A 27,865-nucleotide genomic window follows, 5' to 3' on the forward strand; every position below is an offset into this window, starting at 1 on the left:
ATATTATTTGATGAATTTTTTTTTTTTTTGCAACAATAAAAAAAAACTAGGCTGTGAAGTTTCTGTATAAACACTTATATGAACATTTCTTTTAATAAAACAAACAAACATGTATCGCACTTAAACACTCTTCTGTATACTCCCAACTCCCTTGTTGGAAGACCTAGAATGCTTGCATTAATTTATGCTTGCATTAACATAAGATGCATGCCATTGTATTTTGGTTGGAGATCTGGCAGTTGAGCTTCTGCCTAGAGCTCTGCTTAAACTGCACTTTCTATAACTGTAGTCCAGTGACAGTGAGACATTCCTCTGCAAAATACTTGTAAACACACACTGTTGTACATTTCTCTTCAAAAACCACCAGATTGGATGCAATTCAGAATTAGAAAACAATTTTATTTCCCAAAAGACGTGTCAGCTGTAGTGTGTTAGCTGACAACAGGACTTTCCAAAAACAATTCACAACTTCAAAAAGTGTAAACAGGGCCAACGATGACATCAAATCAAAAAGCCGAGTCTCTAAACAACCAGTCAATCAAAATAGTTATCACACACACCAATTCTTCTGAAGTTCTGGGAGTGCGTCTGCATTCTGTCCCATACATGGATGAAAGATGATGTTATATAAATGCTATGCAATTTTTTTTTCATTCAGATATTTTAAAACAAAATGCTAACACTTCATGTGCATACTCTGACAGATTCTATGCATCTATACAGATTCTATGCATTTTCCATGTTCTTTGATATTGGCTACGTTCACATTGTCAGTTTTGGGGTTTGACAACCACAATTACTTACAAGTGTGAGTATCAAATTGTCACATTTGGAGCATTTGAGTTGCATACAGAATACTGTAAATAACTGTACTGTTTGAACATAAACATATTCAGGAATCAGATACAGGACTGACAACTGTATTCTCCTGCGGTGTGAACATGGCCATTAAAGCAGGGCTCTTCAAATAGAACAGGCAACCATTGTAACAGTACTTGGAGAAGCATTGTTGGGATCATAGTGTGCAAATGATATCCATAAAAAGGGTGCCTTAATAGAGTAATTTTGTGCAAAATTTGGATTTTCTCCCATGCTTTTGTGCTGTATTGTCTGCTTGTTAGGTTAGTTTAATGTATGACTTGCATAACTTAACATAATCTCCTTGTAACACAACAGTGACATTTAAAACTGAATGCTCTGTTTAAACTTATACTGTACTATTTTACATATCTTTGAGATACCTTAAAAATCCCTGCAGCAACCAACTTATACAAACAAGTTAAGGTAATAAAACTGCAAAGGCTACATGTATATTATTTTATTGAAAATGTAAAACAAGAACTGCTATCAGAAGACTATGGGACATTACAACTGTCTATTTCACTTTTTCAGACAAATATTCTAAAACTAAAAAGGTCTCCAAAATAAGACAACTTTTAATCCACCCTGAAATGAGCATTCATGCTGCTCGATCTCCTTGTCATTTGTTGTGATATGGTCCACACACACCCCAGTCACTAGTCCATCAGCAGAGGATTTAACATGGGACTTTCCTGTATAAAAGCAAAGACTATGGAATACCCAAGATATGTCACTCTTATAGTTTTGAATGGGGAACAATGCAACGCTCAGTATGGCCGCTCAATCCAAGTAGGTATAACTGCAGACCGGAGATCTCCAAAACGGGCCGTGAATTCCAAAAATTGGGCAGAACTTCCAAGATGGGGCAGGGTCTCCTTTCGCAATGACTTTCACCATTGGCTGTGGCTTCAGCCAATTGTTACTGACTTGCATTTCAAAATAAAACTTTATAAATTAAACATTGTTTCTAGATCATCTAAAATAAAATAATGCTATATAAATAAATGTTCTCCATATGAGAGCAGAGCCCAAAGCTTGTGGCCAGTGGTGTCTGGACCCGAGTCTGAACCTCTGCTTCATGATGTAAACGGGAATCATTCAGGAGCCGTCCCAGAGGAGGGGAAAGATTTTACTCTTAACGTTTTATTCCAAGCAACGGGGTCGTCCCGGGGCACGAAATTCACAGGCTAGGAGGGGGTAGTGATGCTGGGTGTAACTAAAAAGGTGCCATCGCATATCGAATAATCGTATTAACTGTTTATGTCCTGAACTTTCTTTACCACACTATTCAGCGCCAATCCTGCCATTCAGTCATTTTCACTGGTTAAGGTAAGGTGTGGGGTAGGTTTAGGGGTTAGCATTTTTTTTTTTTTTGCATAGTGTAGGAAACACTTTAACTGACAAAACCAATAAAAACTCAAGAATCAGTTGTGGGGTGGAGTTTGCACTGAAGTGGATTAGGGAAAAAATTGTGCATGCGTGTCATGCGCTGGTCTGTCAATGGGAGGAAGCCACGCCCAATTTTGGAGCTCCCGCCCTGTTTTGGAGTTCCCGCCTCTATTTGGAGATGTCCAGGCTGCAGTTATACCCTTCTCGCTCAATCGCAGGAAGCCCCGCCTTCTGAATGAAAGAGCCAATCGCAAATCTGTAAAGTCAGCAGCTGCCTTAGAAGTCCTGGTTGCTATTGAAACAGTCAGCGCTCTGAGGCGTACTCTTAGGACTGCGCATGCACATTTGCTGATCTAGCCTGAGAAATAAGCTTTTTATAACACTATTTAAACAAAAGTAACAACATTTAAGGCACAGTTGTTGTCAGATTTATTTGGTGATTTCAAATATGAAATTTAATCCTAAACTTGTTGAAGAGTTTTGGAGAATTTAATGTTTCCCCGTTCAAAGAGATAGGAGCTGCACTTGGATGCCCGAGAGGCGTTTCAAAGATGGCCGCTGAGTGACATGACTTTTTTTTTTCTTACAGAGACTTTGATAAAAGCAGGTGCACAGGATCCCTCATTGTAACACACACTTCTCTTTCTGACTTCCAAATTTCCTGCGCCTCATTTCTAGTCCTCTCTCCAACCTCTCGTCCTCTTCAAGAGCCCTTGAGAATGAGATGACAGAGAAAGAGTAAGAAAAAGAGCTAAATTCAGTGGTGGTTGACCATAGAAATGAATGTTTCTGTAAGACTCTTATGCTCAAAAATACAGGCTAATAATGTAAAATATTATTATAATTTCAAATATCGGCTTTCCGTTTGAATAAAATTTCAAATGTAATTAATTCCTGTGATGCAAAGCTGAATTCTTAGCAGCCATTACTCCAGTCTTCAGTGTCACATGGTCTTTCAGTAGTCATTATAATATGCAAATTTGCTGCTCAAGAAACATTTCAATTCTGTTCTAAAAAACAGTATAGAGTATATTTTGTAATGGGAATGAATCTCACCCTCTCTCTTTGGCATCCATGTCATGCACAAGCTCGTCTCTCTGGTTGACTAAAGACACCAGCTCCTGCAACAACAGCTGCTCTCTGGTTTTATGGGCCTCGGTTTTCTTCCATTCTTCAGTTTTACAAAATAAGCAAGACCAAAATTTTAGGATAATGAGAGATTGCCACATGCCCTGAATGAGTAAACTACTCGATGAGTGCCAAAACACATGCATATGCTCCTAATTACATTGTCTGGAATTCCTAGTCATATAGTTCACCATTTCACATATATTTATGTAAAAACAGTTGTACCTTCCACAGCCATTAAATCATGAAGCTCTTTCTTTAGCAGCTCAAACCTTTTCTCCAAATCTTGCTCTTCTTGCCTGTCACAGAAAGAATGATGATTAGCAATGTATCTTAAATCAGCCAGTGTTCAAATGAAGCCCTAGTGTGGTCATCATCTAAATGAGTACGGTGAGAAGTGAGAATAAGTGTGAAAAGACATACAGTAACTGCAGATGGTCTTGTCTCCTGATCAAAGCATTCTTCTTGTTGACCAGGGTAAACCACTCCTGAATCAGTGTTTCTTCTTCTACACGATCACTACCTGTAAGTGTACGATAAGAGCACAACTTCATCAAGACAGATAATGAACTGCATTGTCATTTGCTTAGTACAGTGTATGATAATCTATGATCTATGTATGTGTGTGTGTGTGTGTATGTATGTGTGTGTGTGTATTTAATGCTGGCCGATATATCGGTTAAAACGGTAAATTGGTTAGAATAACGCACACGGTGTGAATTGAGAAAAACCCGACCATACCAGTACAAATGGCTAAACAACATAGAAGGCCCTATAATATACCCGCCGCAATGTGACGCAATTGCACGTTACGCCCAAAAAAACACCCATTACTCATTAAGATAATAGGGACAACCTGATTAGACCATGCGCCCATGTTAAAATAGCAAAAGTGGATTTGGACACACCCTGAGTGCCCCTGATATCTTGCACATATCGAGTGAGAATCATGCCAAAACCTCACACACACACAAAATGTGTTTGAGTCACAACCAACGATTCACAAACAAACTCAGTGTGGTTTGCAAATACAAAACATCACTCACAAACTAATGCATTTTGTTCTGCAAATAAAAAACGTAGCTATCAAACAAATACAGTACGTTTTACATATACAAAGAAACGTATTTCTTCAATGACAAAAATATCCTTCAAGTACAAACTTAAATCTTTCAAGTACAAAAAAATCCTTCAATTAAAAAAAAAAAAATCATTCAAGTGCAAAACAAAATCCTTCAAGTACAAAACAAAATTCTACAAGTACGAAAAACTATCACGTGACTTTTGGCACTAATTTTTCGCCTTGCTGATCCACACGCAAATGCCTTCAGATCCACACACATGCTAGTAAACATGTAATTCGCACTCCACAACAACAACTGTTAGCGACTTGCTTGGCGCCGCCACCGACATGGAAACAGAGGAGAAGAAGAAACGCTAGCGTGAGGGACGTTTTGAACACGATGAGCGGCCAACAGGTGAGTTTGCAGCCGTTTCTGGTGAAAAATCTGCCGGAAGGGGTTGTTATTCTGGGTTGTCATTGAAGAAATACGTTTCTTTGTATATGTAAATCGTACTGTATTTGTTTGATAGCTACGTTATTTATTTGCAGAACAAAATGCATTAGTTTATGAGTGATGTTTTGTATTTGCAAATCACACTGAGTTTGTTTGTGAATCGTTGGGTGTGAGTAAAACACATTTTGTGTGTGTGTGAGGTTTTGGCATGATTCTCACTCCATACCTTTAGATCATTAAAATAGGGCCCAGACAGTGCCACCTGCTGTCAGAGAGTGAATTTGAATTCTCACACAGCCCATCTGCTGTTTCTGTTTTGTTCCGCTTCTGATTCATTTTAATTAGCATAATTTCACATAGCTAAGGTAAGACATCCTGTTTTTGCTTTAAAATGTAAAATTATACAAACCACTTTACATCAAAAACTGCTAATACTATAATGTAGCATGTTTGTTTGGATCGTGATTAAAAGCAGTGGTTCAGCAACCGTTTCATGCAATCTGATTCATATAAAAAGCACAGTCAGGGATAAACCATGAAACCTCCAGAATCCTAAAAAAAACCCTCTCCAATATTTTGAATTTGGAATGCAATGCCTAGTTCAACCACTTGGTTGTCAATCCTACATACAGCACATACAGGCAGGATGCAAGAGTTCAAGCACAAGCTTTCATTTATTGCTTGATATAAAAAATGGGTTCTAAAACTACTTTAATCAGTGATTTACCAGATTCCATAAGTCTTTTTAGTTTCTTCTCCACAATGTCTGCTCTGCAATCTATCTGCTTCTGTTCAGTCTCCAGTGCCTGAATCTCACTAAGGACATATTGGCTGCCATCCTGCAAATACAGAAACACATCATAAACACACATGCAAACACTCACACCCATATATATGCATTTTACAACCCTATCAAATATTGGTTTGGAGTTAGTTTACTATAAAATACTATTACATATAAGCCAAACTATATAAGACTTTTTATTATTTCATACATTTATTATTTCAACATTATCTTAACTGACTTGAGTCAGCAATAGAAAATCGTTGAATGACCTGATTCCCTCCTGCAGTAGCATCTTCAACATTCTCTACATTTTCTACACAAACAAGAGATAAGAAAAATACATCAGAACCAGATCATTTAAATGCATGCAATAGTTTACAACATTTTACCATAACGTACAACCCCAAAATCAGAACGACATCGAAATAATTTTTATAATTGCTTATATTCTGCAGAAAATCTGTTCAGCATAAGTTATGGTTTTAACATGGCAGTGTCTTTGAACATGTGCTCTTTGAAAGTTAATTCTTACGTGACTCTGAACCTCCTTTGACTGCTTCACTTTCTGCTTGGACTGATGCAGCCTGGGTAGAAAACATTACAATACACAGCAGCTCAGTAATATACTACGGTTTATGAAGTTAACGCAATTGTAAGAAATGTTTTAAATATTCACCCTCACAAAGATAATCCCTCACAATAATGCAGTGCTCTGCATAATACAACCCAGTTCCAAAAATGATATCTCTCTTGTGACACATGATTCAAACATAAAAATAAAAAAAATCAATTTTGAACTAGGCCCATCCAACCTGACTACTACAGTTGGTTGAAACGTTTTACCTCTGTACCACTCTGCTGTTCATGTGGTTCAGGCTCATCCATTGACTCTCCCCGCAGCTTTGATCTACGCTTTTTAACAAGATCTGCATCCTTGAGATGAGAAAAGGCCTTTCTGGGTGGTGCCACTGGAGGCTGAGTGGCCCCTGATCCTTGAGCCTGGCTTGGGCCCTGCGCTCGCTTCGTTCTTGGAGGTGGCACCAAAACACCAGCACCTCCTTTGACTTCCTTTTCAGCGAAGCTTCCATTGGTCTCTAGAGTGATGCCGCTGCTCTGGAGCCTTTCGGCACAGTAGCGAACAGCGGCTTCAGAGTCGGCTTCCTCCCTCTTCTCACCAACAGCGTAACTGGATTCGCTGCTGTTCTTCTCGATCTGTATGACACTGAGCTCCTGGCCGGTGAAATAGGTGCGGATCTGGTTGAGATACGTCATCACGATGAGTTTGTCAGGCACTGCCAGCAGCACCATGTCAGAAGGCTCTATCAACCTAGAGATGCCCAGTTCAGCAAAGCCATCAAACGCCTATGAATACACAAGGAAATATACATTTTTTGCTTTTTCCTGATTCCAGAGTTAAAATCATTAAGGCAAGTGCACAGCCTTGTCATTTTAGTTGTATGGTAAAACTTCAACATACTGTTAGACTTGAAATATAAGAACATTAAACAGTGAATCAGATTACAGTCCAAAAAAAATTGGTGGATCACCTTCTTGTTGTTGCGCTTAATGTCATATGGATCCAGCATTTCATAATTCCTAAAGACAGAATGAGAAACAAATAAACTAAATACTGAGTAAGACTAGGTTGTTAAAAATAGGTCAAATACAAACTGAGCTTTATGCCTTCTTCTGCATAAAAACACCCACAATTTATCTTTATGGAAGTGATGCAGGATGGCACAGAAAGCGAGGCCGTTTCTCCATGAGGTGCTGAAGTTTGATATGCGGACGCCTTTGTAACCTTGTGTGACCTTTTGGCACCATTCCAACAGAGACTGACTGGAATTCACCAAGGTCCCAATCTAGAATTAAAGGCAAAGACAAATAAACTACCTGCTTGTTGATGACACTACGGTAATATAATCAATATAATTAAAAAGCAGCAGATTTATCAACCTCTGTTTCACTGGTTGGTGATGTGTGAGCTGTGGAACTTCCCTGAAGGTCTATGGCATCTGCTGCAGCTCTTCGTTTATTACAAACAGGCACTGTGGGCTCATTATTGGCCTTTTCTGAAACCGTACTTTGACTGGCTGATGAGGAACTGGGAATGGAGGCATCTTCTGGTAAAGAGGCACTTGAACGTTTCTTCACACGAGGCATTGGCACAGGATGACTGGAGGAATCTTCAGCTGTTGCTTGTCTAGATTAAAGAATAATTTTTTTTTAACAACACTGATTTATACATTCAAATAAACCAGTATAGTGAAAGCTATTCAACTCTTATAGATATTCTATCTCTCAGGGCTAAAAACAAATTCATATTTAGTTTCAAGATACATGACAACAAAATCAAATTTGAATTTAAAATTTAAACAAGCACCAATTTCTTCACCTTTATCATATATAATCATTTATTTATTTACATTTTGCACATTTTTCATAAAGACAAACAGTTGACATGACATTCAATGAGTAAATTAACCATAAACATCCATTGTTTTTGAAACCCCAAAATCAAAGAAACAATATTATTGTTCGAAAGACTGTTAGAGCACCTCTGGTGACCAATTACTACACTTTAATGTCTACAGTACAAATGTGACAACAGTTTATCTACAAAAACTTACCTAAAGACATTTAAGATAACACCCGTTTCATCTACAACCTCTCCAAAATGCACAGCACTCTTGTCTTTCTCAACACATGGATATTTTTCAGTTTGTTGCTCTGTTCCCCTTTTGTCCTCACAATGTTCACCAAGTGGAGCACCAGTCTTGGGTTTTTCACAAATATCGGTCACATCAGATTCTATCTGCCCAACATGTTCAATACCAGACTCCTCCAGGCTTTTTCTGTTTAGCTCTACTTCATTGGCACTTGAGGGGGTGGAATCTTCAAGACTCTCTATCCCTGCGTCTACCCTCAAGTGTGTAGCCACTTCAACAGAACATTGATCATTTTCTGAGATAGGAAGCTCGGCTTCTTCTGAGACTGCAGAGTAAGAATCTTGAGGTAAGCTGGGAAGGTTCTCATCAGAGAACTTGTCATTGAGTTTCTCTGAGTGGGGAATTGGGACAGGCATACTCGTTTCACTTGGTCCTCTCTCAAGGACTCCTATGTCAAGTAAATCTACAGGAGGTAGTAGACACCTTGAGGGAACAGTGAGATCATCTGGAAAAGAACCACTGAGACGTTTCTTCACATGTGGCATTGGCACTGGCAGACTTGAATCTTGATGGTATTCTGTTTCCAAAACAATATTGTCTGAATCTGCTTGAGATGGAGGGTTGGATGCAGGGGCTGGAAGAAAATCTGGAAAAGATGCACTGAGATGTTCCTTTACACGTGGCACTGGGACTAGCAGACTTGAATTTTGATGGTTGTCTGTCTTGTTAAAAATTTTGTCTAAATCTGCTTGAGAAAGAAGAGTGGATAAAGGGGTTGGAAGAGCATCTGGAAAAGAAACTCTGAGACATTTCTTCATACGTGGCAATGGGACTGGAAGACTTGAATCTTGATGGTCCTCTGTTTGAGGAGCAATGTTGTCTGAACCGGCTTGAGATGGAGGGGTGGATGAAGGAGAAGGAATATCATCTGTAAAAGATCCACTGAGACATTTCTTCACACGTGGCATTGGGACTGGAAGACCAGTGCATTTGATTCGCAGTTTCACTTCCAGCGCCTCAGGAACATTCAGATCCAGTTGTACCTGATCTTTCACATTCAATTGATCACCAGCTTGAGTCTTTCTTGTGTCTTCAGACTGAGACATATTTGTGATGACAGTAGGCATTGTGCTCTTTTCTTCAAACTCTCCACTGGCTTCATCAACTTTGCTGGTTTGAGCATTACTCTTCCGCCACTGAGGACCACGTAATTGTGTTACTGTGTCTTTTTGAGGCATAAGGGGAACATTTTCTCCACTGTTTCTGTGAAATGATACTATCATTTCTTTGGGTGTGGGGTTCTCTTTGGGTTCAGGTGAACAAATCTCAATTGTGGATACTCTCACCACATTTTCAGAAAAAGAAGCACTTTTCAGTGGGACAGGTTTATTAATCAAACAATCTGTTTCTAAAGATGGACCATTATCTTTTGTAGCTGAAGTGAGTGCTCCACCTGGCTGTACATTATGTGATGTTCTCTGAGAATAATGATCAGTTTGTTTTATGACAGAGAAGTTGCTGCTCTGAGCAGTTGGCTTAGCTGGATTGGAAATTGATGTTGATAACCTAAATGTCTCTTGAAGAATGTCTTTCTTAGTCTTTCTTGGTGCCACATGTTCTTTTGAACCTGAAATGGTCTGTTCTGTGACAGTTCTTGGGTCATGAGAATTATTTGAAGACAGTAAGGGCATAGGTGGTTTCTCTGCATCCAGCAATTCGTCCTTAGTCCGTTGGATGAAAAGAGAGATGTCTTGGACAAAATGATGTTGTGGCCTTAAGAACAAAAATACAGTAGCATTTATTTTCTGTTGACATAATGAATGCACTGACTATCCCATGGCACTTATAAACCACAGTCAAATACACTTTTTAGCAAGCAACTTTACCACTGCATGAAATTCTGTCTTCAGAAATTGCACATACCTTTACAACATGCAACCAAACACAGCAACTTTGGCAATAAAAGCACAAAAGTTCTCAGCTTACACTCTTAGCATATCAAATACATGTCTTTCAATATGGAGTGTGTAATTTCTTTGCTTTAAAACATGTTCTCTTCCCAGTTTCATTTGCAGATACAGCTGTACAACACTAAGTAAAAATAGTGGCGTTTTCAAAAGAGTTTCAGTCTGCTTAAGCATTTCAACTTTTTTTCTGCATAACAATGCCATGGTTTGAGGGCAAGACAACCCATCTAGCCAAACAATGGAAGTTAAGTGGCTAAAATGTAAGGGCAGTAAAAGTGTTGCATATCTCGACACAATCAATATTTCTGCAATTCCTTTTGGTGCCACTAGGGTCACTGAAATTACACACTGCACCTTAGGGCAAAAGGCAAAACTAGACCCATGGACAAATATTTAGAGAAACACACACACACACACACACAAAATAAAAGCCATTTCAGTGCAAAGTGTTTGCAAATGTGAGTTGGAAAACAAAAAGAATATAGCCATTTTGCCGTTCTCAGAACTTGCAGTTTGGGTTTGATTGCAACACTCCTGAGGAACTCACTGTTCCTCTAGAAACAGTGTGGCTGACAACTCATCCTTCAACATTTTACATTTTGTCAAAATCTCATTACCAGCTTCCTCCTGAACAGAAGTAGTACACTCCTGTATCAAAGAGTCAACATCTGTTTTGTCCTCCTCCTCTTTAGGTATCTCATGAAGGTCAGCATCCGTTAAAGGGGGCCACTTTCTCATTAGGCAGAATTCTTAATCTTCAACAAACCAGCTTCAGTCTCTTTTGATGACAGTGATGTTTCTGAAGAACCACTAACCAAATGCCACATGTAGGGTTCAGCAGAATCAAACACCTCACACTCTGCAGTATCATGACTTTTACTTGCCGACTGCTCCCCGACATGTTGCTCTTCCAGAAAGAGCTTCTCCTCATGGTTTTCAATACTGCTCAAGGATAATTCAATAGTCAATATGGTCTGTGATGCGATTCGCATGCACCATGCATGTATGCGTGTTTTTAGGCACAACATACAGTGGAATTATACAATAATGTTTGTGGAGAAAAAGTCAGATAATAATCAAGTCATAACAAATCGTGTTGAGCCATGTTTTATTAGATAATTTCGAATGACACAACGGGTGTTGTCTTTACATGAACAGGCTTGCATAAAGCTCCCATTAAGCCTCAAAATGTCAAGAAATAATATAATAATATAAGATAATTACATAATATATGTAAAATAACTAAAGCAAAATAAACGTGGCCTCAATTAATGTACAAAACAACAATGTCAAAACAATATATTGCACATGCAAGATAAGATCACAAATTTAGTTCTAAAAGTGTCTAAAACACACACACACACACACTCAAAACATGCTATGTAACTCACCCTTCAGCCAAGGGAGTCTCATGGAAACAAAGAAAGAAAAAAAAACAAGAAAAAAAAAAACGATACATATTCTGTGCATACATATTGTTCAATGTTCAAGCCACACTCTAAAAGTGGGTCTCTTACCAAGTCCTGTTATATCCAGTGTTTGATTTCTTTCTGATTCTATGTATTGGGTAAATTTGGCTTCAAATTCAGTGTGTTCTTGGATTGAACTTGATGGAGAAATTGCATATGTAGAAGCATCTGGGAAATCAGGAAGCCTTGTTTCAACTGGGGAACATGGCACTTTACTGAACAGGTTACTGAAATTGGTTTCATCAGTTGCAGAGAATGGAGCCTCTGGAGAAGCTGGGAAGACGGATGTTTTTGTAGGACCACCTACAATAAAAGAAACCATAGGGCAAGGGTGCAAACGGTTGACTACATATGGTTCTTTATGGAGATAGAAACCCTCCACTTTAACCTGAGGTAGAGGGGGGAAACCAGGTATGCAAGCTTCTCTTGGGCAGGTTGGTACTAATGCAAACATCCTCTGCAAAATATATTTGTCTATTTCTTCATACGGAGCTGCCAAATTAAACTGGACAAGCAACTCTGATCTTGTTCTCAGCGGCCTCTCCAACAGGGGCGTTTCATCTTCAAAACATATTCCTGCGTTTACTTGATGAGAATCCCATGATTCTTGAAGTCTTTGGAAAGCAGTGATGAAGATCAACCATACTGAGAGGAAGTGTAGCTTTGCACTTAGGTTCGTATGGGAATCCTGGTATTCTTGCCTTTGGTGGACAGGTTGGAGCCAATGCAAACATTATTTTAGTTAATTCACTGAGCCAATCTACTCCACCAATAAGGACAATAGGTTGATTTTTAAAAGATATATTGCACAATGTTTAATTTTCAAAAGACCAATCTAAATGTTCTCTATATATCCTATAACATTAGACTTCTCCGGGCAAGTGGGTAGCATGCGTAGCATTATTGGTTCAGGCACAGCTGGAAAACCTGGAACACAGACTACTGATGGATATGTAGGTGCCAAAGCAAACATTCTATGACAGTTTTCTTTGCATATTTTCTCCATGTTCAAAACAACAGGGGGTTTCTTTAATGGATTTGACCACAAACTGAGTGTACTCGAAGGCCAGTAGGACATCTTAGGGGTTTGGATGTGAAATCTTTGTGCAAAGCAGACAAATGTGACTTACGATGTGGTCTAGATGGAAAGCCTGGAATAAATGATGCTTTCATGGATGTTGGTGCCAAAGCTATAAACTTGGAGTCTTTTTCATCTTTAACGGGGTCAAAAATACCAGTCTGTCTATCTTTCAATAAATTCCAAAAGATTACCGTTTATTCCAAAAGATTCCAAATTCCAAAAGATTACCATATTCGGCTCTGCTTGGGTTTCAGGGACAGAATTTGGCATTTGTATAATATCTCATTTGCAGGCTTGGAATCATCCCTCGATTCTGACTCAGCAATTGTAGACTCTTGAAGACTTAATTCTACACATGATTGAATAAAAGTATTTCTCCACTCTTTGATGCAGATGTGAAACAAGTTTTGAAGATGAGACTGTGGCCACCATCATTACAGGCATCTCTGAATACTCAAATGGGCCCTCAATGTGTAAAATTGGATGTGTGTTAGGAAGTTCTTCCAATAATTATGTTTTCATGCTCAGCCACTCCTCATGATGCTTTTCCTCTGGAATTGGGGTCTGTGAAGAAGTGTCAATAACAATGGATGTTTCTGGAAAACATATATATATGGCCTCTGTGGGTGTCTTAGCAGATGGAAAGGCAGGAATTCTTGTTTCATTTGGACATGTGCAAGTCAGGGGCACCATATTTGACTCATAGGGAGATTTTCCAAGTTTGGAAATAACCAAATATTATTTGTTGATTTTTGTGACTCATCCCAAATTATACTCAAATCAGTAGGCCAGCTGATTACGTCTGTTTTGCATATGCTAGACAGTGCTGTTGATGGACATCCAAAAACTCTTGAAAACAGAGGACATGATGGAAGAAGATCTACCATGTTTGGGACACACTCTTGTTGCAGTCCTGTAGACCAATCTTTAGCTGTTAAAAGGACCAGACTACTGGGATCTCCGGTAGTATCGTCTTCTTTCTTAAAAGCTTCAGGAAACTGTTCTGGTCCGTCTTGCGATGTACATAATACACCTTGATCCACGTCATGGTTTTCAATCAGAGGGACTCTGTAATTCTCAGAAGGTGTAATCTGAGCACATATGCTTTGACATCTGAGAAAAATTATCGTATAATCTGATATAAGATGTGAGGTTGTATGACAATTCAAGATGATCTGACTGCATGCATCATTCTGTTCACTGGCAGCCATTTAACTGATTCAATATACGACTAAATTGTCTGTTACACCTCACATGCTGTGCCTAGTTTTCAAACCATCATGCATTAATGATATTTGAGGCATAGATGACCCAAAAAATGACAATTACGGGCTGGCCTTTTGCACTTGTATTTCTGCTAGTTGAATGTTGTATTTATGAGGAATCATCTCATCTTCTGTCTGCTCATGTGCAGCAGAGTGTAAAATGGCCAGCTCGGCAGGGCTCTGTAAATGTTCTTATTGATTGACCTGGACCACAGTTAATGGGCCGGTGAATGTAAGGGCCGCAGCAGGTTCGGTGACAGTTTCAAGGGCTGTGTGGGAGGGTACTCTATCTGTATCAGACAGCTCTGATTTTGACACCTCAAAATGTGCGACACCAGTGACAGAAGATGACTTCTGGTCACTAGGAAGCAGAGAGCTCATACTCTCTGGTCTAGGAAGAAAACACGTCAGAACTGATGGAGAGTGCCGTGATTACACCAAGAACAAAAAAACATTCCGTTTGAGTCCACACAATACAATACAATAAATAATATATTAGGTTGTTACAGTTTCATCCAAGTTTTCATCCAGAGCCAAGTGTTCTGTGTTCACACCAAAGTCACCCATAGAAGTAAATGCAACACTCAAGTATACCAGATACTGAAATCAAGTTGTCAGTGCTTTGCTGCTGTCAGCTAACACTTGTTCACTCCAATGCACTTGTCATTTACACCAACCAATCAGCAACATTCAGTTATCTACATATTACTCACCCTTTTGCAGGCCGCACAACCTCTAGTCCAGAAACAGGCCGTTGCTTGTCCAAACTGCTGTTTGTTCTATGGTTGGCTGTACGGATGACTCCTGCTCTGTGAGGTTGGGGTTCATAGTTCTGATGAACATCTGCATCCTCATCAGCTGAAGAAATATCCCCAGAGATCACATGAGAATAACTAATATGCCAAAGAAAACGCTCACAATGATTAGCTGTTAAAGCAGCTGTAGTGTACTCTTACCAGAAGACACTGTATTGGGACATTCCTCCTCCGCTAATACACTTAACTGTCTGTGTTGCTCTGAAATAGAAATGTATAATGTTTCATAATAATATAATAAATCTATAACAACATATTAAGCACAAATTCAGCATTCTGACATTCTGCTGTGGCATTATTATTACCATATGCCAACGGTAACACAGAACGCAATATGAAATATGAGGAAGCTCAAGCCTCATACATGTTTGTTAAGGTACAAATCTCCTTCTAAGATCAGTATTTTATCAAATTCATGCAAATCATACAGGCTACATGTATCTAACTTATCAATCTATCATCCATGTGTCTGTTATGATACATATAACATCACTCACTAGACTCGAGTTTAGTTTTTTTAAGAAATCAGTACCTTTATTCAGCAATAATACATTAAGTTATTTGTATTTAAAATAAATGCTGATCTTTTGATCTTTCTATTAGTCACTGTCTTACAAGAAAATTAAGTAGCACAACTGTTTTCAACATTAAAAATAATCAGAAATTGATTATTTGAACACCAAATCAGGAACAAAAGTGTTTATTATAACATTAACAGTTTTGTTCACGTGTCCTCCAGGGGGCGTAACATCATAACATTTAAGAAATGTGCAAATAATATCTTATCTGAATGTCAATGATAATCTCAGTTTTCTTTTACAAAAACGCGTCCCTATTGAAACTTCTGTATGTTTATGGAAAAAGTAACCATTCAAAACACTATAATGAAACATAAATATTGTTTAACATAATGCTGTCTTAATGTAACTGTGAGTCAGAAATACTGACAGTTGAAACTGTTATAACCGTTATGATGGATAAATTCAATCCACTGGGAAGAATGGAATGTTTGGCTTTCCGACTCTGTACTGTTATGCAAGAAATGTTGGGAGTGTAATCTAAAACAGATCTCACTAGCTCAAGACATGTGTAAAATCTGTTCTCTGTTATCAATTCAACATACAACACACATATTTACAGCAATGACAAGATGTAGAATGAGAATGAAGCACAGTTGAAGGTTCAGACCAGCACATGTACCTGTGAGTGAGTCAGTGGAAGGGACTGAAATGGAGGCAATGGCAGGGGATGCAGTGGAAGTTTGGGTATAAATGTGGGGGTCAGGGATCATGGAAGAGGGTGAATGAAGAATAAAAGGAGAGGAAGAGAGAGGTAGGGGCATCTACAGGAAGAAGGGCTATTGGCCTGTGCACATTAGGGTCGAATCACTGTGGGCACATCCTGATGTCTCCATTAATACATTCTGGATGTCTGAAAGTTGACACTGACCAGGATAAGAAAGTAAGATGACAGAAAAAGGAGAGAATGATTACAAAAGAAGAATAAGGGATGAGGAGATGAGTGCAGAGAGGAAAAAATCTGAAGGGTTAAGGTTCACTCAAAAATTATTTTACTTTTATTCAGGCTCATATGGAAGTAAAATAATGACGTGTGTCTTTAAAAAAAACCTTCTGGTGAAGCTGACTAACAGCTGATGGAGATTATGCATTACCTCTTTTCCTACAGTTACCATATGTGCAACGTAGCCACTGAATTCACATATATGGAAGTGAATTTGTAAAGTAAAATAAAATTGTCTGTCGAAAATTATGGGAGGTATTTGGACTCTCATTCCGACGGCACCCATTCACTGAAGAAGATCCACTGGTGAGCAAGTGACATAATGAAGAAACAAACCCATCTACAACTTGGATGGCCTTAGGGTGAGTAAATATTCAACAAATTTTTGGGGTAAACTATTCTTTTAAAATGTATTTAATTTTATGAAATTACATTTATTCATTAAGTGTTTTATACAATACATATTTCAAAGCAGCTTCACCTTAATTAACAGGAAAATAATACTTTCCGTCTTATAAAATGATATAATTAATTCAATTTTAGCTGTAAAGTAGCTGTACTAGAATTGAAAGAAATTCACCCTTATTTGACCTCCAAAGGGTCTTTTTAAAGCCAAATGGTGGCTAAGTCAGGGGAGAAAACAGTGAGACAGAAAGGAGAGGAATAGAGAAGACGACAGAATGGAAGCAAGGTCAAGCAGTAACAGTAAAGGTAAAAATTGAAAATGTGCAAATATCAAATAAGCAAACATACATTACACAGATAATGCAAGCTACAATACAATTATTTATGAGTTATAGCAACTATCTTTTAATGATTTATGGGCAATACTCATTACCTTTCTGGGTTATATCATGTAGAGGAGTCTGCTAACTGGACGAGGAGGACTGAGCAGAGGAAAGAGAGAAGGGTGTGCTAATCCCAGAAAGAAAAGAGAGAAGCGTCTGGTGAAGAACTGCACCGCCCTCAGCAGAGCGACTGCTCTCCAATAACTCAGACCGAGCAAGACCTCCAGACAGCCTTTGAGTGACCGATAAATCAACTCGAAGGGAGAAGGAAAAATTACATAGAAAGTAAAGCTACAGCTTTTTGTAAATTTGTTGATGTGTGTGTTTAAAAGGAGGCAAAAACACTCCTTAGATTGAGGTAAATAAGGTTCATTAGATCAAGTTGTGACAGGGCAAGAATGGTCAAAGTCAGGGGCAGGATATATTTGAAGAAGAAATTCACAGGGTGCAACAGCAGCTACTATGAGGACCAGGCTGTTGCTTCCTTAAACATCAGCCTTAAAATGTATCTGTTGTTTTTAATGAGCAGTTGTCCAAACGTCAATTAAGATTCCTTTAAATGAATCTAGAAGTGAAGTATGCTCAAAAGAAAAAAAATTATTCATTTAAAACTACATTTAAAAATAGCGGCCTCAGAATTTCAGGCGTACATTCAGCATGCAGATTCAGCGTCAGAATAACTAATTTGGTTTAAAATACTCAGCATGTGAAGTAGTTGCAATTGCAAGATATATATAGTCAGTTTACAAGATGCACTAATGTTAAAAACTGTTTTTTTTTTTTTTTTTAAGAAATTCATAATTTTATTTAGCAGGGGCATAATATTTATAAAAATATTTAAGAAATCATTATAATATGCTGATTTGGTGCTCATAAAATATTTCATATTATTATAATTATAATATAAATATTTTATTTATTAAAAGTAAATGCATTGATAATGTTAAATGTTAATACAGGAAGTGGAGAGGGGCGGGGCAGAAGGGTCAAGAGCGCTGCATGATGACAGGGGGCGGTACTGGAGAGGAACATTAGGCATAATGAAGGAACAGCTCATCTGTACTGGTATAGAATGAGCTGAGAGAAATGATGATGATTATGGAGAAGGACAGACAAAAACAGAGGAAGTTAACGTGGATGTGTGTCTACAAAAGAGTTGGGAGGTAGCAGACAAAAAACGCAGAGAGACAAAGAGGAACTCAAATGAGCAGGGAATAATTCAGAAGGGAAGAAAATGAGTGAAACCAGGAAGAGATGCAGATCTCAGATAAACTCTCTCTCTCACACACACACACACACACACACACACACAAACTTGTTATGACCACTGGTATGCTGAGGTCATGAGAACGCATTATGCAATTTCACCCACTTTCTTACAGATTCAAAACAGGCCAAAGAATCCAGTCGATCCAAATACAGATCAGCAACACGAGTAAGAAAGTGCATTAGTTGTGATAACCTTATTTCTAGTATCTGATACAACATCAAACAATTATAAATTCAGTTTGAAATTGTTTTTGTGATATTCATCATCTCTACTGTTATTTTTATTTATTTTTTACTTAGATGTTTCCACAAGTTTAAGTAGTAAAATTATGTTACATTTGCACAACTAAAGTAATTTACTCTTGATTGTATAATAGCAATAATTATAATATTTACAGAGGTGTAATGGTGCCAGTACAAACACCAAACCTGTACAAAGGCACCCATGGTTCACGTATAAAATAATCTGAATATAACATATACACAATAATAAATATATAAAATAATATGTATATTTATGTCTATCAAATATGTATATTAGTATGTGCATGTATAAATGTAAATATTTATTGTTTGTTATATATATATTATAACAGTTTGTACAAATGTGTTGTGTGTGTGTGTGTGTGTGTGTGTGTGTGTGTGTGTATATATATATATATATATATATATATATATATTTATGTGTGTGCTTGTTTGTTTACGGTATATATAAATCCTATGTAATTAAATAATGTATATAAAGAAGAATCATGCAAAGAATAATCTTTATGCATATACATATATGTGAAAATGTGGAATATTAAATAATTATTAAATTAATATAATCATACACATTAAATGTAACTGAACTAAATTGTCCAAGTGCATTATTCATACATTGGTACATTTTGCTTTATCATAAGACTTAATAAAGGGGCTCACTGAAAAACAAACAATGCAAATGAATAATATCAGCCAGTCACAGTGTCACATTTTTCAGTTAGCACTATCAAGGTTCAGTTTTCTTAATCAGTGCTTCTCCAGGTGTGATGCAAGTATTTACTAACCTGAAACCATTCATGATATAAATTGAGCAGTGTAAAACTGTAACACCCTATGGTACTTCATTTGAAAATTATCATACCAAAAAAAATCTAATGTTAATTCCAGTGTAAAGGGAAGAAAGAGAGTGGAAAAATAAGCCAGAGCAGTCAGTAATCTACCTGTGTCAGAGAAACCTGTGTCTACAGCAGGTCTCCAGGCCTTGTCATGTATTCTCCTAGCTGGAGGAAGAGGAGCTGACCACACACAGAAAGAACAGAGCAAAGACAAGGAATGAAAAAGAAAGAGACTGTTTGAGAAAAGAATTCTACAACATGAAAGAGAGATAATATCATATTCTCAGATTCTGTGTTTGTCATGACCAGCGACTGTACCTTTAAATCTGTAATACAGCATTAACTGGGGCAAACATTAATTCAACTCAACACAACCAGACCACTAAGAACAGCAAACAACCACCAGGTTATCAACATCTCCACCAAGTTTCATAAAACCAGGAAAAAAAACTAAAAATATCCTTTTCAGAACAGGAAAGGCCTGTTTCTAAACTTGTTTGAGCGTCAAGGTTTCTAGTATGTGTACTTAAGGCTGTGAGTGAATGTCAGTATTACCTATTACTGCTGTGGCCATTTTCACCGCTGCAAACATTCTTTTGTCCTCCTCTTCATCGCTGTCATTGAAGTCCTCCAGGTTTCCAATGTCAGACGGCTTCAAACTCATCAGACTCGCCAGACTTTGCATGTCTTCATCCCTGAATACACATCACAGGATACAGTAAGACAACTGAAGGCCTACTAAAACAGTAAATCAAATATAGTTGACACTGTATGTGTCGTCTGCACAGATCTAGAGAAACACATGTTGAAATCATCCGAACTCACGTAGCTTTGCCCTCCTTCAGGAAGACACAGGACAGGGTGAGTTTAAGCGTGGCGTCCAACACTTTGACAGACAGAGGCTTCAGTGTAAGTGTCAGGTCAAACTGAGCCAGGGTCGCGCTCGTGTACTTCTTCATGTTCACATCCACTGACGCTAAAACTTTTCGGTGGCCCTTTGTTTCCTGTTGGGATGAGATGGGGTTAGAGCACAGTACTTTCAAACTGTAGCGTACTGCCAAATCCATGAAGCCATCACAACATAATTCAAATATGCTGTCTTCTGATAACAAAATATTGCAAAAGAGCAATACACATAAAATGTTCCTGACCCGTTTCTGTCACAGCACTCATTAAACAGAGAAAAAGAGTCAGGGAGTGGCCCACACTTTTTTAACCAAAACAGATATCCTTTTGTGGTTGAGGTTAGCAAACAGCTAAAATTGCTATAGCAGCACCTTTAATAAACAGACTGAGATTACAGAGTACAAGACTCACATTTTCTATGATGAAGGTCCAGTCTTTATCCTCAAATTCATCTGCATTTGGATCCTAAAGGGAAATTTAGGACATGGATTATAGGGCATTACAATAATATGACAAAATTCATGTTTTCAATTTACATTAATTTATAAATTGCAATGTAAGTCGCTTTGGATAAAAGCGACTGCTGAATGCATGAATGGTAATGTATTTAAGCACCACAGCACAAATTATCTAAATTTCCTATCGGTCAAAAGTTTAGGGATGATTTAATTGTATGTTTTCGAAATACATCTTCATAAGACACAGCAAAAACAGTAATATTATGAAATATTATAACAATTTAAAATAACTGTTTTCCATATTAATACATTTTTAAAATGTAATTTATTCTTGTGATGCAAAGCTGGATTTTCAGAATCATTACCCCAGTCTTCAAAATCACGTGAAAGAATTCTAATTTGGTGCCTAAAATTGAAATAGTTGTGCTGCTTAATTTTTTTTTTTTTTTTTAAATATGATTTTTTTTTTCAGGATTGTATTATCAATAGAAAATGTAAAAGAACATTATTTATTTGAAATATATTTTTTTGTGCATTTTTTTTAACAATATAAAAGATTTAATCAAATAAATCACTGCTGATTATAACTAATCTTACTGAAACTTTTTAATGGCTGCATTCATGGAATTGTTTTTATCTCTTATATTCACCTTGAAAAGAGTGACAGTGATGTCCACGCTCTCGGGAACCTGCCAAACCACAGTCCCCCTGTATGGGTTCATGATACCTGGCTGCCAGCCATGTAGCTGATCAAGACAATGACAATACTGCTGTTATCACAGCTGCTGATAGCCAGTCAGATAAACATATCTGATGTCTACACAATGAAAAAAAACTAAGTCTTAACATGAAAACTGTCTGGACGATGATTTCATGAAAAACAAATCACTAATAATAAAAGGTAAAAAAGGATTCATCTATATTAATGCAATCATCCTACTGTATTTGTGTGTTGAAATTATTATTGCATCACCAATCAGTTCCACCAATTGATTTCTGTGCTAGGAGTGAGTACTTGTTCTTTCCATTTTAGTAACATTTTCTGTGTGGTTACTTATGACACTAATATGCTGAGATGTATTGTCCTCCTCTGTAAAATTGGTAAAAATTCAATTTGGGGAACATGTCCAGACTTTAACAGCAAAATGCTATCCAATCATAATCTTAAATGAGCAAAATAAATAAATAAATGCACTGTTCTGCACTTACATTTGTGCTCTAGCTTTACTATTCCAGTAGCTTCTAGAACATTAGCAATTCTAGATGAATAAATGTCAAGGTGCAGTAACCACAGCCATATCTTTATACAGTACTTGAAAACCATAAATGTGGTAACAGTAACACTAAAAGACCACATCCTCCTTCTACCTTGCTGCAGATGCGTCTGTTTCGTCTGGTCCAAACCACTCGCAGTTTGTCTGGCTGCCTATGAATGACAAATAACACAAAATAACATTTAACAAAGCAGGAAGATCATAGCTCCTGTTCCACACTGAGAGCACATATAAAACACTATCAATCCGTTTGTTTAGTGAGCATGTAAAGATGCATAAGCTCAGCTGTATTGCCCTTCACAAAGAACTGAAATTTAAAATGACTCAAACAGTGAAAATATACCTAAGATTTTCAATCACACACCTAATATTCCCTAGGGAATTGCTTTAAGGAGGTTAGTCTCCATCAGCATGAAGAAGGTGACTACTATTTTATGGTGACTATGTGTGCACTCAGTTTGGTTATTAGGTCACTGATCTGACCCACATACAGGAAAACATTAGCTGGCTTTACTGCGTGGAATGCTGGAGCTTCTTTAAGATCAAGTTACAATCATTTGTTCCTGTTCTTACAGGCTAACATTATGCAAAATGAGAGAAATTGGAGGAAAAAAAATATGTTTCTGCTATTTAAAAAAAGTAATAGAAACGTATCATGACAGGTCAGGCCAATATCCAACACATATGACAGATCTTAAAATATGTCCATTCTAACATTCTGGAGAAGCACAGCATAGCTGAAAAATAAATTAGACTAAAGGGGTCACATCATGAGGAATTTTGAGATAAAGGAGTTCACTGTACTATGAAAACATACTGTAACTTTCGTCCAAAAAGACATTGTTTTATTGATCCAAAGCTACAAAAAGGATTCATTCTACACACTTATACAACTTTCAGACATCAGACAGATGAATACTTGACCACCCACATTTAATTGCCAACAAAATCTATTCTGTATAATTAATATCAATGAAATGGTTTTTGCATCATATCTGATGCATACATTTTGCATAAATTATGATGGGAAAAAAAAAACTTTTTTTACTATAATAAATGGAGCTCAGGTAAAAAAAACAAAAAAAACATAAAATAATATTAATAATAACAGCAAATATATTACCTTACATAAACAAAAAAAATTACCTTTTTTTAAAAAAAGGTTAATGTCTCATTTTTAACTCTTTTTTTTTTTTTTGCCAATTACCTTTATGCTAATTCTCAGCAGCAATGCTTCCATGATTGTTCTGAACACATACAAAAGAGAAAATGTCTGCACTGCCACTGATAAAAATGTTCATAATTGTAATGGTAAAAGACTGTAAAATGCTACAGAAAAACCTGTTGATTGGTTAATGGTAAATTCCCTTATTCTACACTCTAATGTTCTCATTAGAGTGTTTTTTTTATGGTTGTCAGTGTAATATAAATGTACAAAACAGATTTTAGTAATTCAATAGGCTGGTATTTTAACATCATATCAGTTGAAGTATACATTGTTTTACTGCATAGTTAAGTTCAATCAGTAAAACCGAAAATGTTACTTCCTTATTTGTGGCAATTCTGGCAACCACAGCTGCCTTTTCTTACCATAAATTTCACAATTCACTGTGAAACAACACAAAAGTGCAAGCTATGACCAACCATACACTATTTATATTTGCAGACGAATGCTACTTTCATATCATGCCGGTCGTTCTTTTAATCTTGGGATATAGCTTAAGCTACAAGACTTTGCCTTTCCAGGCATCCCGTGCAACCCACCTGTAACATCCATCACTCAATATTACATCTGGAAAAGTGCTGATCAGTCAAATAAATGGGACATGACGTGCTTCTATAAAATAATTTCCTCAAACTGATGAAAAACCAAATGATGGCAGTAGATTATGTCTATGCATGTTAACGTGGCATTTGAAGTCATAATAAAGAAAAGGAAAGGTGGAGAAAGAGAATCGTGGGCCTCTGGGTCTCGTATTCCAGGTCATTGTCAGAGAAGCTGCGTGAATGGATGCAAGAGGCCAAGTGATGTGGTGACAGAGTCATGGGATCCACACGCATTGATATAAAGCAGCTGAAGCACAGTGCTACATCTATCTTACTGCATAAGAAGAGAATCAAGTTTTATGCACAAAAAAAAAAACTCTTAAGATTTGAGGTACTAGATGGTGCAATGTTTAAATTTAGTAAAACAAGTAAATGTTACACATAGTCTTTTTAAAAGATAACCCAGTTCAAACACAATGATCAGAGATTCTAAAAGTTTCATTTGTAGACAGTCTTGTAACACCGACCACATTTACATTCAAGAACTAGCCCAATAATCAAACAGCTGTTCTGAGGTCAGCCATTGTTAAGTCATGTGACTACACAAGACACTCTCTTAACCCTTTCCCCGCCATTGACGACGACGAGCTATCTCATCATTTAGAAGACAACGCTTCCCCGTCAAAGGGTTTTCGAGTTTTCAATGTTATACACTCGAGGGCGCTATTACACATCTTCTGAACGAGTACAAAACTTCCTGAACAAAAAACACATGTGAACAGGTATGAAAAACTAGGGATTTCATATGTAAACAGATGCACATGATAAATAAGATGATCTTCAGCAAAAGACAGCATATAAATGAAACTGATGATCCAGGAAGCGGTATATGGCTGTGCAAGCTTTAGAGATGTTGATGGAAGGGATTTACTGGATTTATGCTTTGGTAATCTACTAAATATTATTCAAATGGTTTTTTTTTGCTCAAAATTATAAATTTTTATGAAACCTACCTATATTCAAGTGTTGATAAAAATGAAATGCTTTAGGCTAGAATAAAATATTTATTTGTTTGTTTAAAAGTAGAGGCTTTGATCTTTATTTAGATGTTTTGCATTTTCAAATATTCATACAGCAAAATATACTGTAGGCCATCAAATTTTAGTGAACGTCATCAAAATCACTGGCGGTGGATGGTAACTATTTTCAAAAACGCTGGTGAGGAAAGAGTTAATGGACCACAGAAGTCAGATGATATCACTGCAGCATCAGCTAATATTATCAAATGTTCCATGAAATACACTACTGTCCAAAGGTTTGGGGTCAGTAATTTTTTTTGTAAAGAAACCAATATTTGTATTCAGGGTGGATGCATTAAATTAATCAAAAGTAACAGTAAATATATATATATATATATATATATATTTTTTTTTTTTTTTTTTATTATAATTCTGTTTCAAAAAAATGTTGTTCTTTTGAACTTTCTATTCATCAAAAAACTCTGAAAAAGTATGTCATGGCTTCCACAAAAAATGTTAGTAGCACAACTGTTTTAACCACTGCTAATAATAAATGTTTCTGACTAAGCAGTATCAGAATGATTTCTGAATGATCATGTGACACTGAAGACTGGAGTAATGATGCTGAAAATTCAGCTTTGCATCACAGAAATAAATTACACATTAAAATATATTAAAATAGAAAACAGATATTTTAAATCATAATACTATTTCACAACATTACTGTTTTTATTGTATTTCTGAATAAATAAATGCAGCCTTGGTGAGCAAGAGAGTTCAAAACCAAATCTTAACTTTTAAACAATAGTGTATAAAAGGCTAACAATGCACTGTCTCAAAGTGAACATGTTTCAGCAAATAATAAAAGGCATGTCTACACCATAGCTCTGTCTGCTTTTTAGGCTCAATGCTTAAGTTTAATTTTTTTTTTTTTTGATGAATACATAAATAAAAATGTAAAAAAATAAAATTAAATAAAAACTTTATCATTCCAGCCATTCCACATACTTCAGATTCTTTCTCTTTACACTGACTCTATGATAAAGAGTATGATCCTTCTACTAACACTGTTTTGATGGAATGTTGATTACCACAAAAGTCCACTGATGTTTATGCACATTATGACTGTCAGGACGATAATACACTTTCAAGTTTGCCTACAATGCAGGAGCATTTATTTTTTAAAAGGGATTACTGAGATAACTGCATCGAAATTATTTTGATTCAGATTTAGATGACTGAACTCAACTAATAACTAAGCAAATAAAGGACAGCAATGAAGGAAGACAAAATAAGGAACTCTGCTTACATATGTGTATCTAATGGCAGGTCTGTCTAGACTTGCACACACTACCAATACAAAGTCTGACACATCTGACTGAAGATTTATGAAATCTCTTGTGATCTTAAAATTCATCTTATCTAAATGCTTCCAAGTTTGAATTTAGTTTTGTATACAAAAATAAGCTGTGTTTAATGAATGAATGAGTTGGGCAGTGAAATAAAGGGAAAAACAACCAACAAGTGGCTCAACTACCACTCCTTCAATAAAAGCATCCCAGAGTGCACCTCGTGCACTTTAGAAAAATGAGTGTAGAGCTGCAATCTAGATTAACGCTAGCAAATTTGACCGAACTCATTTATTTTTTTAAATAGTGAAATGCGTATAATAAAAGACTATGTGCATGACTGCATGGAAATAAATGGCTATGCTTAGTAGCTTTGTTTATCAACAGCTGTAAGCTCCCATCAGCGTTAAAGGGAAGCCTATCACATAAAAAAGTGCCAAATGAAGCTGGTCTGTAGTGGCTAATGCAAGTGTCCATTAAGATGCGCATCAAGTGGAACCATTAAGATCTCATTGTTCGGGAGAACTGAAAGTAAAACGGAAGTATAAACGAAGCTAGCAATGACAAAACTCACTAATACAAACAGAAATGTGTAAACGAGCCCTCATAAACTCTCCGTTCTTGAACTATAAAGAACCACAACGAGCAGTAAACTACACTGAAACCACACGAATGGGAGCGTCGCGTTCTCATTTCATAGCGTCGCGTCGCTCGCTCCACTGGTGTCACTACGTCAAACGTAACGATAAACCTATCAGTTAGTGACTGTATAACAACAATAGCCTACGTGACACCGAAACGAGAAATCGCATTTCTTACCACTTCTTAGTGCACTCAACGGTGAGTTCTTGAAAGGACGCGGCGAACTGGAACTTCGACGCTCTTTTGCCAGCGCGCTGAAGTCTCTTCCAAACCGATGTCATGATGACTGCACTCACATGAGACAATTCCTCACAGAAGAGACTGATGGATTAAAAATACATCGGGGGAATTGCTGCGTCACTTCGCCTACCCCCGGTGTTTCAGGGATGGCCGCTCCGCTCCGCGCCGCCGCCTCGTTCACACATGCTCCAAATGTCAAAGTGAAGTCTTCAGAAGACAAGCGCAGACAGATTGGAGGAAGCATACAACCAATCACTTGAGCTGAAAGGAAACCGACACAGCCCTTAGAATGACCGGGAACAGAAATGCTGGGTCACCAGTCTATACAGTCAATGCATTAATCCAATAAAGTGTCATATTGAGAAGTATATCCTTATTTGTCCCTTTAGTTTAATATTGAATGGATATGGATCGCGTAAAGGACCTAAAGGGGTGGGCACTGGATGAGAAACAGCATTATTATTGTTGTATCAAATCCTTGTTGATGTACTAGATAAAGTATGTAAGATTGCACATTTTAGTTCCTGGTCTGAACATTTTATTATTAGAAACAGTACTAATAGTAGTTAGATGTCTGATATATT

The 27,865-nt window shown here is 37.1% G+C and overlaps 1 protein-coding gene across 4 annotated transcripts; it reads right to left on the minus strand.

Annotated features, from left to right (window-relative positions):
• Positions 1-378: 378 nt before the first annotated feature.
• Positions 379-27,510, minus strand: LOC128017281 (EH domain-binding protein 1-like protein 1). 4 transcript variants are annotated; one of them, XM_052602585.1, is made up of 21 exons: positions 27,219-27,510; positions 22,359-22,416; positions 21,641-21,736; positions 20,944-20,997; positions 20,452-20,630; positions 20,182-20,321; positions 19,732-19,806; positions 15,090-15,149; positions 14,847-14,991; positions 8,313-10,124; positions 7,639-7,885; positions 7,390-7,544; positions 7,230-7,278; positions 6,526-7,044; positions 6,215-6,266; positions 5,952-5,995; positions 5,623-5,734; positions 3,802-3,901; positions 3,604-3,677; positions 3,307-3,421; positions 379-2,962 (listed from the first exon to the last, which is right to left on the minus strand). In XM_052602585.1, exons 1-21 carry the CDS (start codon positions 27,320-27,322, stop codon positions 2,872-2,874), a joined length of 4,281 nt encoding a protein of 1,426 aa, XP_052458545.1. In that variant the 5' UTR covers positions 27,323-27,510; the 3' UTR covers positions 379-2,871. The 4 variants fall into 4 exon arrangements, with proteins under 4 accessions (XP_052458545.1, XP_052458546.1, XP_052458547.1 ...); XM_052602586.1 differs by lacking the exon at positions 19,732-19,806 and having other exon boundaries at positions 27,219-27,509; XM_052602587.1 differs by lacking the exon at positions 8,313-10,124 and having other exon boundaries at positions 27,219-27,503.
• Between the last annotated feature and the right edge of the window lie 355 nt (positions 27,511-27,865).

Source organism: Carassius gibelio, chromosome A7, assembly GCF_023724105.1.
Source record: "Carassius gibelio isolate Cgi1373 ecotype wild population from Czech Republic chromosome A7, carGib1.2-hapl.c, whole genome shotgun sequence".
Taxonomy (NCBI): Eukaryota; Metazoa; Chordata; class Actinopteri; order Cypriniformes; family Cyprinidae; genus Carassius; species Carassius gibelio.

What these genes read in the sequence shown, in the direction of transcription:
- LOC128017281 (XM_052602585.1), bottom strand. Translation starts at nt 27,322, where the DNA reads ATGACATCGGTTTGGAAGAGACTTCAGCGCGCTGGCAAAAGAGCGTCG. An exon ending in CTACTGCAGGAGGGAATCAG is followed by an intron (nt 5,735 to 5,951) that starts GTCATTCAACGA and finishes CTGTATTTGCAG; the next exon opens with GATGGCAGCCAATATGTCCT. An exon ending in CAAGACCATCTGCAGTTACT is followed by an intron (nt 3,678 to 3,801) that starts GTATGTCTTTTC and finishes TTTCTGTGACAG; the next exon opens with GCAAGAAGAGCAAGATTTGG.